This window comes from Empidonax traillii, unplaced genomic scaffold (genome assembly GCF_003031625.1).
Source record: "Empidonax traillii isolate 1590-97213 ecotype Southwest subspecies unplaced genomic scaffold, ASM303162v1 scaffold441:size580623, whole genome shotgun sequence".
NCBI classification, from domain to species: domain Eukaryota; kingdom Metazoa; phylum Chordata; class Aves; order Passeriformes; family Tyrannidae; genus Empidonax; species Empidonax traillii.
In genome coordinates this window covers 325,023-336,994 of record NW_020955634.1, presented here as the reverse complement: position 1 = coordinate 336,994, position 11,972 = coordinate 325,023, and the positions used below count along the sequence as shown (strand labels likewise).

General features: G+C 37.2%; 1 protein-coding gene across 2 annotated transcripts in view; it reads right to left on the bottom strand.

The window, feature by feature from the left end:
* Positions 1–1,563: 1,563 nt before the first annotated feature.
* Positions 1,564–11,972, bottom strand: part of WASL (Wiskott-Aldrich syndrome like) — a 50,804-nt gene continuing 40,395 nt past the window's right edge. Inside the window, exons 7-12 of one of the 2 annotated variants that reach the window (XM_027894738.1) lie at positions 11,046–11,088; positions 10,494–10,647; positions 6,918–7,438; positions 5,762–5,870; positions 4,271–4,362; positions 1,564–3,442 (exon numbers count right to left, since the gene is read on the bottom strand). In XM_027894738.1, coding sequence (XP_027750539.1) covers positions 4,301–4,362; positions 5,762–5,870; positions 6,918–7,438; positions 10,494–10,647; positions 11,046–11,088 — 889 coding nt within the window. In that variant the 3' untranslated portion in view covers positions 1,564–3,442; positions 4,271–4,300. Of the gene's footprint in view, positions 4,363–5,761; positions 5,871–6,917; positions 7,439–10,493; positions 10,648–11,045; positions 11,089–11,972 lie in introns of both variants that reach the window. The other variant, XM_027894737.1, reaches the window with a different exon arrangement.

The following is an 11,972-nucleotide window of genomic DNA, read 5'->3' as shown; positions in this document are numbered from 1 at the left end:
AGCACAAGCAAAGAGGCCTTTAAATACGTTTGTTGATACCAATAGATTAAAAAAAAACCAAAAAACCAACAATAAGTGTAACATATCAAGCTTCCTAATTCCAGGTGTGTATTAATCTGCTTATAGATGGGTAAGTCCTGCAGTTATGATCTTAAACTATATTAGAGAAAAAATCTGAGTAACTGCTAACTCATTTCAGCAGGTTACTTCTGCAAATGCTGCAAAATTCAGCATGAAATAAAATTTGTCAGAAAAAATCTCACTGTTTATATTTAGGCAATGATTCTACTTCTCAACATGTATCTGAATTATTTTCAAATCTGTGATTTCAAACTTTTAATGCTTTAAGTGCAAAACAGCAGACATGTCAAAGCAGCTCTGCAATTAAAAAAAACTAAAAAGACTCCTTCACAACTGTATAAGCATCATCAAACTTTTTGAATATCTTAAAGAGAAGTGTCAGGCTAGAGTCACTGACAAGCCAGTTAAAACATGGGCAATAAACCTCCCCAAGCTCACATCCTAGTTCATACTACCCCATCCTTTCCATCTTCTCACACACAAGAAAACTCCAGGCAGTAAACAAATACATAGCAACAGGAGTACTTACTGCAGTGCTAGAGGATAACACTGGCTTTTTGAGAGACACAGGTTTAGTATCTTCTAAGCTTCCCTAAACCATTTTCACTTTTCTATAAATAAAGCTGCTTATCGCTGTACTTAAGCTTCAGGAACTTTAATTAGACCAAGAATTCCTTTAATGATTAGATAAAGGCTATTGCAGCTAACAGTCTTAAAACTGGTCTTAAAACCAAAAGGATCTTTCCTTCTTTTTCCTCTTTACATACATCTTACTTAGGAAAGTAACCACTGCCAAATGGAAAAAAAAAAAAAAAAAGGAAAGAAAAGCATCCTTTCAAAAGCATTTTTTAACATTCTGCTTACTAAATGGAGAGGAAATAATTATACACCTCAGCTCATCCTGTAAGTAACAATTTTGCCTTGCAGTTAAGGCCTAAAAATCAGATAAGCACTAAACTTTAAAAGAAAATGTATACCAGATAACAGTTTGAAATGCTGGACTCTCCAGATGCTCAAGAGGAGAGAAGCAGACTTCTGAAGAGTCCTGAGCTCAAACTCTAAAATGCACAAGACAAAGATTTACATCTGTAAAAACCTGGAAAGTTAGAACATTCACTGACAAGAGTTAACTACTTGGTACTCCTTCTAGAATGTTTATTAATGAACCCATGTTTGTTTGACCTTGAAACGTTGGTGGTTTATTGCACTTGCCTGGAGCAGTAGCTGTTTCCAAGGAAGCTGCTTAGCAGCCACGAGATCTGCCAGGAGGACCGGGTGTCACATTCTTACTCATTGTGTTTATTCAATAGCACAGTCCAACTTTCCAGAGACGTGAAACTGCTGCGATTCAACAGCAACTATTTACTGCTTTGTGGACTTGGCCAGGTGACCAAAGTTACTTTTAAAATGTGTAATCAATCTGCACATCTATTTAAAACCTGTGCCACAATTAGCACTTAAAAACCACACAGTTTTACGCTATTTGGGTCAAATTAATTTTATTATGCTCCATGATGAATTGCCACCAGTGCAACATCCTATTCACTGTACATTTCAAAAATTCACATACTAAAAATTTCAGTTTGATAAATGGAAAACTGAATGATTGAGAAATTCTTACGGATTTCATACGTACAAGTGGCTAGCTGATATTGTCTATGCACATAGAGTGTTGAGATACAAAAGCCTCATGCTAGTTCGTTAATTGCTAAGGCTATCTGGACAGTCATTTAACCAGAATATATAAGAGGCCTTCATTACAATGTTTAGCAACAATGCACCAGTATCATGAAATGCTATTTTCTGCTTGGAGTGCAAGTGGCAGAGTGCTGAAGCATGCAGTTACGACTAACTTAACTGCCATCGCAGTCTTTATGCCTGAAATTTATCATGAACAAACACTACTTTAAAGTAAATATTAACCTGGTCACCACAGGTCGTGAGTGTATTTTTGTATGAAGAAACAGAAAACCCAAAAACTTTCTTTGGCCAGCATCTACAAAATAAAGTTTTATTCAATAATGTAACTTCAGAGCTCCCAAAACCTGGAATTGAAGTTTGATTAACGAATTGTGATGCTTAATTATTAACTATATTACAGAAATTCCAATTCTGGGAACGTAACAGCTAAACATATCTAGTAAGTAGCATGTTAGGAAAACCTCTAGGTCTCATCTGCTTAATTTTAAAATGCCCTATATGCAATAAAAATAAGGGAGCAGTGCCAGAAGTTATACGAAAGCCATACAAATATTTCCTTATACACAAGTTGTTAACTCCACTGCCATTAGCTATCCCAGGCTGCACTTGCACTTGATACAAAGCTCAAGCCATTACAACAGCAAAGCTAGTAGGAAGTGTTTCCAGCAGCAGAGGCCAATGCAAAAGTTACCGCAAGAAAGTGAGACCACTTGGCAATTTTTTTCCTCAAGTTATGTGCTTAAATTACTCTTTGAAGGAAGTTAGCATCCTCTGAATAATTTAACTACAACCTTACCTCTCCCACTACTTTTCAGCAACTTTCTTTTCTTCTCATACGACTAAATTAATTTGCTAAAGACTAGGTTATAACTGGGTTAGAAATCCAAGCCGTATCATGCAGGTCCAGCCTGTCAAGATCAGGTCAACACTGGGTTTCAGTCGACACAATTCCGATAACTTAAATTTCATTTGACACCCTGACTACAGTCAAAGACCCAGGACACTATGCATCAACTACGCTCCAAATATGACTGACTTAACTAAACATTCTGTGTCAGATAACGTGGTTTTTAAAAAGATTTTCTACCTGAAAATTACAGTAAGTACAGTAATTACCGCTGCAGATATTAAATACCCACGTAGCATAGATTAGTATTTCCTAATAGGCAGATGTGCCAATGTTTACTGCACTACAAAGTACAACTTATATAAATGTGCAAGCTGTGAAATGAAAATCCCATTTTCTGTCCCCTTATTCAAATACTATTCTTGTCAATCAGGTTCTTCATCTTCATCACAACCCTTGGTCTTAAAGCCAACATATGAAGACAGAATACTGCCATAAAATTTCAGTACTTATTCAAAGTGTATAATTCTGCGTTAATGACTTTCCAACCTAAAGAATGTAGAATTGGTGCTTCAGCATCTGTTTTGTACCATAATGCAAAGACTGTAAAGTAACACCACACTGGTGTTTATTAGTACACCAATGTCCTACAAATTTTTAGAAGTAATTAAATGCTATTGAAGCAAGCCTTAAATGCAGCCCTTCATTCTGAAAACCACAAAAAATGATTTAAAAAATAAATCAAACTGTAGCGATTGCCAGCCTCCAGTACAGCCCCCAGTAATTTAGATGTCTTCATTCTGAAAATAAGAGCTAGGAAGGAAGAAAAAAAAATAAAAAACAACCAACCCCCCCCCTAAAACCCACAAACAAACATAAAAATCCCAAACTAAAACCAAAAACACCCTCCCCCAAAAAAACCCAAAGAAAAGATGGAACTTGTCTGCATTCAAAGTTGTCTTTACTACTATGACAATGTAAAGCCACCCTGTTTAACTTCAGATAGAGGTCCCTAATTGAAGAATTTAATTACTACTGCTGTTCAATAGCAGTCAGTACTGCTACAGTTAGGGCAAGGTAATTTTCACAACTAGCTGTGTATTTCTGAAGTGTTTTTGTGTTATGTAAAGCATACTGCTAAGATTTGAACTGCAATGTTGTGATGTATTTGAAACCATGCAATAGTATAAACCAGCCTCAACATTCATATAGCATTGCATTTGAAATGAAGGGGCTAAATAAACTAAGAGCTGCATCACTTAAAGAACATAGTGCTATACTAGGTTTTAATAAGAAAATTTAGATACAGAAAAAGTAGGGTATGAAAATAGTGTTTTCCTTCTTGCATTATAACTAAATTACATTAAGGTTTTTGTCAGTCTCACATATTACATTTAAACTCCCTTATTGATGGAATGGAAAGTATTCACATGTACATGATCATCCAGGTGTAAACTTGCACACATTAACAGGGAGTAGCTTTGTCGAGGATTATGACAAACCTTTACAGATTAAATGAGGTATTGCACAGATTAATAAAAAAGCAAAAGGCAACAAAAATATACAGCAAATTGGTAGAACATTTACATGATAATTTTACAGAATCCATAGACAGAAAGTAGTGTTTAGTATATCATTCACCTTAAAAAATATATATATAATAATATATGATCAATCATCCCATTCGTCATCATCCTCAAAGTCTTCTTCATCATCTTCATCCTCATCTTCATCTGTAAGAAAAGAATAGCAAGTCACTTGAATGCACAGAATTAACGCTACAATGTTACTGACTTCTCTCACAATTTTCTGAAAACAGAACAATCAGTTCAAGGTCATCACGACAACACGTTTGGTAATACTCTATTTTAAAATTGCTAGACATGACAGTCAGTTTAGATAGTTACTAGATGGAAGTTAAATCTAATTTGTTTCTTTTCTCACTTCTTCCTCCAGGTAGGAAAAATGTATCTTCTTTTGTGTCAGGAGAGAAATAATCAGAAAGTCTCGATTAACAGTTACTTACTTATTACTCTTTCTTAGAGAAAGTGAGAGTGGCCAGCTTGTTCCAACTGGGTTTTAAACTTCAAAACCAGAATTATTTCTGAAATGTAAGAACTGCTTCCCCAGGTTTCCTACATAATGGAATTTCTGTTTCCTTTACAACAGATTTAAAAAAAACACATTGAGAGCTAAACACCATTGTGGATACCGGAATAACTGGAATATTCTAAGCTGTGTAATACACATCAACTTCAAAATCAGTGTTTAACTTTATTCACCCTTCTATTTTTTTATATCCATCATACTTAAAAAATTGTAGCCTTTTAAACTTAAAACTACTTATTTGTTAGGCAAGAGCATTTTCTCTCCTAGCAAAACACTGCATTTAGATCCCTTCTGGTATTTAGTTTATGTAAAGTACCAAACCTGAAGATTATTACATAGGGCAGCAAATCAACAAACTATACTGCACTTGGTCAAATGCTCTGCAGACTGCATACCCAGTTCTGGTATCAAGGCAAGCTATGGAAAAAAAATGTATCAAAGCCTAAATGGAAGAGATGTACCCAAACAGCTGCACTGCAGCTACGGAACTACATTTATTACAAGCTGGTATTTGAGAAATGCAAATCCTCTCGCAGCCCTAATTTTTCTGAGTGCTTAAGTTGATTCAGTACTGGTCGGGGGGGACTAGTCAACTAACACTACATATCCGATCCTTATCCAGTAGGTGGCAGCCAAAGCCCACCGGGAGCTACAGCACAAGAGCTGAATCTTTGCCTTTGAAAAACAAAGTGTTAAAAACCTTCCTTCCAAAATATTTTGGCAACTTATTTCATCAGACAGCTAGTGGGTAAAAAATAAGTTGTAAAGAAAAAAGAAATCTTTATAAGCATATTAACCTTAAATAGTAACTTTAAATCCAGGATTACTGCAAATTACTACACCCTAGTAATTCAAAGCATGAAGGAACCATTCAGAAGCCCCTCCCAGTGTGTGCCAAGAGCATTCTGTACTGGACTATATGATGAAATCCCTGCTTTTCTCCAACAGTATTTTACGATGAATAGAAATGGTAATTCTTGAAAACCTGACACTGTGAGGTCAGAAAAATTCCATCAGACACACCTGAAGAATGAATGGCTTTGCTCCTTTTCTGCATAACTTCCATTAATGCACCCACAATTCCTGAGGTGGGTGCAGGTGTAGGTGGTGCACTTTCCTGACCATCAGATACCTTGGAAAAAAGGTTAGAACAGAAAGATGCAATTAGCAAAACAGAACTTGTGTATTTTGAGAGAAACCTCCTTATAAGATTAATGAGTTTATCTTCTGCCAGAAGAAAGTGTAAAACAGCTTGTTTCTTTAGCTCTAACTTTAAAGTCTTTACTTATAAAAAAAAGCCAACTTTTTCTTTTTTACCATATAACACAACTGTGGTTAGCTCTACTCAAGGTTCAATATTTCAGTTCTGACTATCATGAAGTGAGTGCTCATCTAAGGGAAAGCTTCTTAATATGGTTGTATAGGCATGACTGGTATGGCTGCGTAATCATTATTTATTTTATCGTTGGTATATACCACAAAATATTTTTTCCTGTTTGGGAATTTGTTTACTTGAGACTGCTTCAGGCTGATAATCCCTTCTGAAAGTAATCAATACTGCACACCTCTAATGGCAAATAAATATGAACACACCCTCACACTTTTTAAATCAGAAGTCTTGAGTGCAGAAGAATGGCAAAAAAAAAAAAAAGTACATACAGGTAAAATTATTTTTAAGATATTCAGTGCCATTGGTAAGAAATAGTAACAACAGTAGCTTATGCTACAGCAGGAACAGCAGAGGCATCTCTCACAGGCAGTACTTTTCCAGACACAGACACCTTCTTAGAAGCTTCAACATTTAAAAAGCACAGGTCCATTTTAAGATGGATGTTTAGATGATTTTACTGAAGTATTCAGAAAAACAGCTATCTTTCATAATTCTTGCAAAGGTTCTGTACAGCCATGATACTGTGGCATCATTGTTGTAGAATTTATGCTTGAAGCTTTACTCGAGTGAGAAATGAGTTTGAAACAAGGATACCTTCATGTACTAATACTTATCTGCAGCAAATGTGTGTTCTCTGCATTTTGTCAGTACTACTGCTTAAGTCATCACTTCAGAAACTCTAAAATGTACAATCCACCCCAAAGCAGAGCCTCAATTTACTGTTTACACTGCAGTACTGCAGCCATTTGCAAGTCCCAAGGCGATCTGGCTGAGAAACAGTTTACTCACAGATTTCAGCTGTATACCCTGTCGTATCTGGTCTAGCAGTGCATCTCTTCCTGAGCAGGACACTGGTCGACTGTTCTGTTCTACCTTCTTTAACTGAGCTCCTTCTCTGATTTGATCCAAGAGTGCTGCTTTGTTTCCAGCAGGAACTGGAAGCTGGTGATCAACTTCTGAAGGAAGGCCTGGTGGTGGAGGAGGACCAGGAGGGGGAGGAGGAGGCGGAGGGGGTGGAGGAACAGATGACCCACTTGCTGGTGGCGGTGGTGGAGGAGGAGGGCCAGACGGTGCAGATGATGAATGCACTGGTGGTGGTGGAGGATACATCCGGTTTGGAGGAGGTGGGGGCACTGTTGCACCAGGTCTAGATGGAGGCGGGGGTGGAGGTGCTGCTGTGGGAGCTCTTGAAGGAGGTGGAGGTGGTGCCCCTCTGCCCCTGGCAGGGGGAGGAGGAGGGCCGGAGCTATGGGGAGGTGGTGGTGGAGGTGGAGGGGGTCCTCCTCTGCACGGTGGTGGCGGAGGTGGAGCTGAAATGAAACAGAGCAACTTCAAATTATCTTCTACTCAAGACCCCTGAGTCTTTTGGAGACTAGCAAAAAAATAGAACAGGCTGTACCTTGCCTTTTGCAAGGATCTCTGTGCCTGTGCAAATTTTACGAATTCTGGATTAAACTGAATACAGCTGAACAAAAGTATGGCAAACCAAGCTGTATATAGTTTCTAGGTCTGCTGTGAACTTCTTAAGAGTCAAACACTGCAGGAAGCAAGTCTAATACATAAAAAGACTGATTAAAATTCAAAAGAAAACTGTAAAGTTTTGTTTATCTAGAAGAGAGTGAAAAAGGTTTTAGACAATAAAGTAAAATACACAATTTCCACTTTCTAATCTATTCATTATTTTATTAGGTAGCTACAAAAGCAAGTATTTTTTGAAGCAGTATCTTCTAGTAACGAAAAAAAAACCTACTCATGCATTACAATGCAGCATAAGCTGACTCTTAGTCCCTTTTACCGAAAATTACTTCCAACAATATCTTTATGGCAGGGACTGTAGAAAGGAAACAACTTCAGAGCTACACACAGGATCATTTCTCTGTGAAGAGGCCTTGAAATGTACTTGCTTTGCTAATGGCATTTTAAATAGCACTGTTTCATTTCCTCTTTCATTAAGCATCTAATGACTTATGGTACTTTAGGTCATGTGGTTGTTACACACAACTACTTAATAATCCAGGTGCTGTCATATAACTAAGAAAATTCGCATTTTATATCATGTGCTTTTATAACAAAGAGTGTTACACTGAAGAAGATACTTCTTTACTCCTCTATTATCCCCTTCATGTTACTTGCAGAGAGAACAGGCTGGGTACACTGGAATAGAGAGGGAACATCCCTAAAAATAGGATTTTAATGAAGCAGGACGCACTAGTACCTCAGTGCCTCCATCCCTGCTCATCTTTAAAGAAAGATACTGCTCCTAAAATCATGTGCTATGTTTTTAAGTTCCACAAACTGCTCGGTGTTTTTCTATCCCTTCATAAGAACAACACAGGGAGAATCATCTCAAACTTCATCTATTTTCCAAGAGACATACTGCCAACATTCACGATTTTAAAAACTCCCACCACTTTTTGGCCGACATGGCTGTAGTTTCCTTTCCGGCCACTGGAGGCCGGTATTATCAAACATAACAACTCAGCGAGCACTACAGACAGGTGGGGTTTTTTGCATTACTGAGAAGATATTCAATACGGTCGTGCCCCAGAGTCTGTACTGTCTGTAGATTTTAAACACAAATTTTAAGTTTTCCTGCGGGGAAGGGGTTTATTTGCATCATATCTAGAGAGATATGCCACATCCAATCTATGGAAACAGGGTTCAGCCTGTCTGCACTCAACTGAAGTGCAATGAAGGAGGAGCAGCAGGAAGGGAGCAGCATTACCTCATCCTCTCTCCCTTCCCCCTCAAACAGATGGTACAAGCAAAGCAGGAAAATATTGTTTTTTATAAATGCACATTAATCTGTGCACTGTATTAACAAAAAAGTTTGTACAATCTTTTATTGATAGTACTGTCACCAAAAAAAACCAACACCAATACCAGAACGAGGGAAAGGGCAGGGAAAACGGGATCTGAGCAGAATGACTTGTCTGCAACTCTCTAGTCAGCATCCTAGCAGGGTGGATATGTAAGCACAGAAATTCTTGCAATAAACACAAAAATGTGTTTCAGCTGAGAAAGAACACTTCAAACAGCAGTCAAGCCTACACATTAAATAACATAACTGTGGATAAACCCACTGAAATACTGGAGTATTTTATCTACTTCTGTCAAAAAGCACAGAGGTAGATTATCATCATGCATGTTAAAGAAGAGGAAGTTTTTCTTTTAATTGCATACATGCAAGTAGCCACAATGTGAAGTTAACACATACGTAATAGAAAAATAGGCATTTTTAAAAAGATTTTAAGCTAGTCATAAGACTCCAAGGCAAGTATTCTCAATCCAATTTTATGGTTAGCAGTCTGGGATCAATAACTCTGTAAAAATTTAAACAGAGTTAATATGATCTAAAGAAGCTGACAGTTTTATTACGGAGAAAAAATCAAGTTTTGTTTACAATTCAAAAAGTTTGACTGCAATACTAAAAATTTTAGTCAAACAGATGCAGACTAAAGTTTCTCATCCAGAAAAGAAAACACACAACAGTAAGAATACTTTGGAGCATATGCTTAGATGCCAGCTCAAATACATACCGCTCCACCTTGGGGGACCTAAGGAATAAATGTAACAAGTCATTGTATCCTGAATTTGTATCTCTTCAGTCTATTGAACAATTTTCTCACTGGTTTCAAACTGTTATAATTTCAATGACACTTACATCAGATTTCTTTTAAGAAGTGTTCTAAGCAAATTTTTGAAAGTTTGACACTGGCAGTGTAATTTTCAGACTGACTTGCTGTGTTCCGCTAGATAATGCATTGGCCGAGATCACATTTAAAAGTTAGGCAGGCAACAGCTTATTTGAGAATTTTCCTGTAGCAAAAGCACGCTCAGAACTAGTATTTTTAACTTTAAATTATAAAAAAAGAAGTTAAAAAAAAAAAATAGAATTTTCAGGTCTGTACTGTTTCAAGGCCCACTACATAGTCCTGCCAGGGTAAACGGCACCATACATACAAACTGCCAGCCAGGTACTACTGCTATAGCTGAAAACAGCATTATGGCTTCCAAGATTTTAAATTATTTATAAGATTGAAATTATAAATAAATATGTAACATACACATTTTGAAAAATCTATACCAAACACACTGTAGCTTTGCAGTCAGACTTAAGTGCTACCAGAAATTACTGAACTGACATAAATACCCTTATTCCTTAGGGACAAGTACTCTCATGGGTGATGCGTGAACATTTTTACATAGAGTATTGTGTAAGGAAACATGAAATCCAGTGCAACTGCAGTGACATGAAGTCCGGAGAAGAGAATCAAAAACTGCTCACCATCAACAGCTTCTACTCTAATCCTTAAGGCAAAAAATGCCCTCCTAATTTTTATGTGGAAATAAGAGGAATCCCACCTTGTCTGCGCAGTTCATTTTTAACAGCTTCCACACCTCCTGTTTTTTCAATGAAATCATATATGACCTTTGAAGTTTCTTTGTCTTTTAGTTGAGCCTCTGAAATTCCACATAGATCAAACAGATTTTTCAGTTCTGGATCCAAGTTGTTCACCTGCAAGTCAGATACATTAGTTTTAAGTAGCTTGAAATGTGAGGATATTTTTAAACTATCATTTGTACTGGGGGAAAAAAACCCTCCATAAACCACATAGCTGAATAGCAAAGCCAAGTACGTATCTCTGGCTTGACTTTTCAGTCAGAAAGTACTATTGCAGGAGAGGTAAGTACCCTGCACAAAACCTAAAGTTTTGCATCTTTTCCCCCTTAGTCCCAGATTCCTCCTACTCCCTTCTACTCTAATATCTGTTTACATCACATTATAAATCACAATTTATAACTACTTTGATGTACACTTAACTGTTGATTTAATGCCGATCTTTACAACTTACACTAAAAACTCTCTAAAATTTCAATCATTCAGTGTCTTGAATAATTTATTAAATTACTTACATCAAAACCTGTGTTTGGATCCCAACCAACGTGTCCAATGTGTCTAAAAAAGCAGAAAAGTCCATTTAATCAGCATAAAAAGGACCTTGTTAACTAAAATAACTGGAGACCAAGATAACTGGAGATTACTACCAGCTTCTACCTCCAATCTCATTAAGACATTAAGCAATTCTTACTCCTCAATGCCCCACTTGAGAACAGAATTGTAAAACTTGTCTTACTTCTGCTTTTTGTCTTGTGTCCAGAAGACTAAGGGGAGAATTCATTCCTTACCCCTTAGGTTATGGTCTGTAGCAAAACATGAAGGCTCCATGCACCCTGTGATGCAGGCAGATAATGATGGAAGGACTGCACAGAGATCAAGGATAAGTTTAGCCTTTATACAGCAACTGGGCTTTGACCTACTGCCAGAGTCTTCAGCGCCATGCAGCTGGAAGATGTCCTCCTCCCTGTCATCACTGTGTGTTCTCTTATCATCCTTCTCCCACTCACTTCTTTCAAAGAGAAGTCAGGACTGTTTTCAATTGCCACTTCGTGTGGCTAATAAAGTATTACTTTATGTGGTGCTATAATCAGCTAAAAAGGCAGACCAGTTTTGTACCCCTCCAAGCTACTTCATTCCACTGCTACTGGAAGAAAGAACCACAATGTTACCAGAACTCCATGCTTTGTGTTTCTTTTAGTCTATGGTTCTGTGTAACCAAAGGCATTAAAAAATTCTATCTACTGATTGATATCTATCTACTGATAAAAAGTGACTGTGTTGGTCTTCACCAGTATCAATATACAAGTTATAAGTTATTCTAATGGCATATTTGCCTAACAATACCAAACGCCAGTTTCCTTATGCCTGTACAAATCCAGCAATTACAGTATCTCACACAGTACGATGACATGTAGTTGCACTCATCAGGAAAATTAAACAGA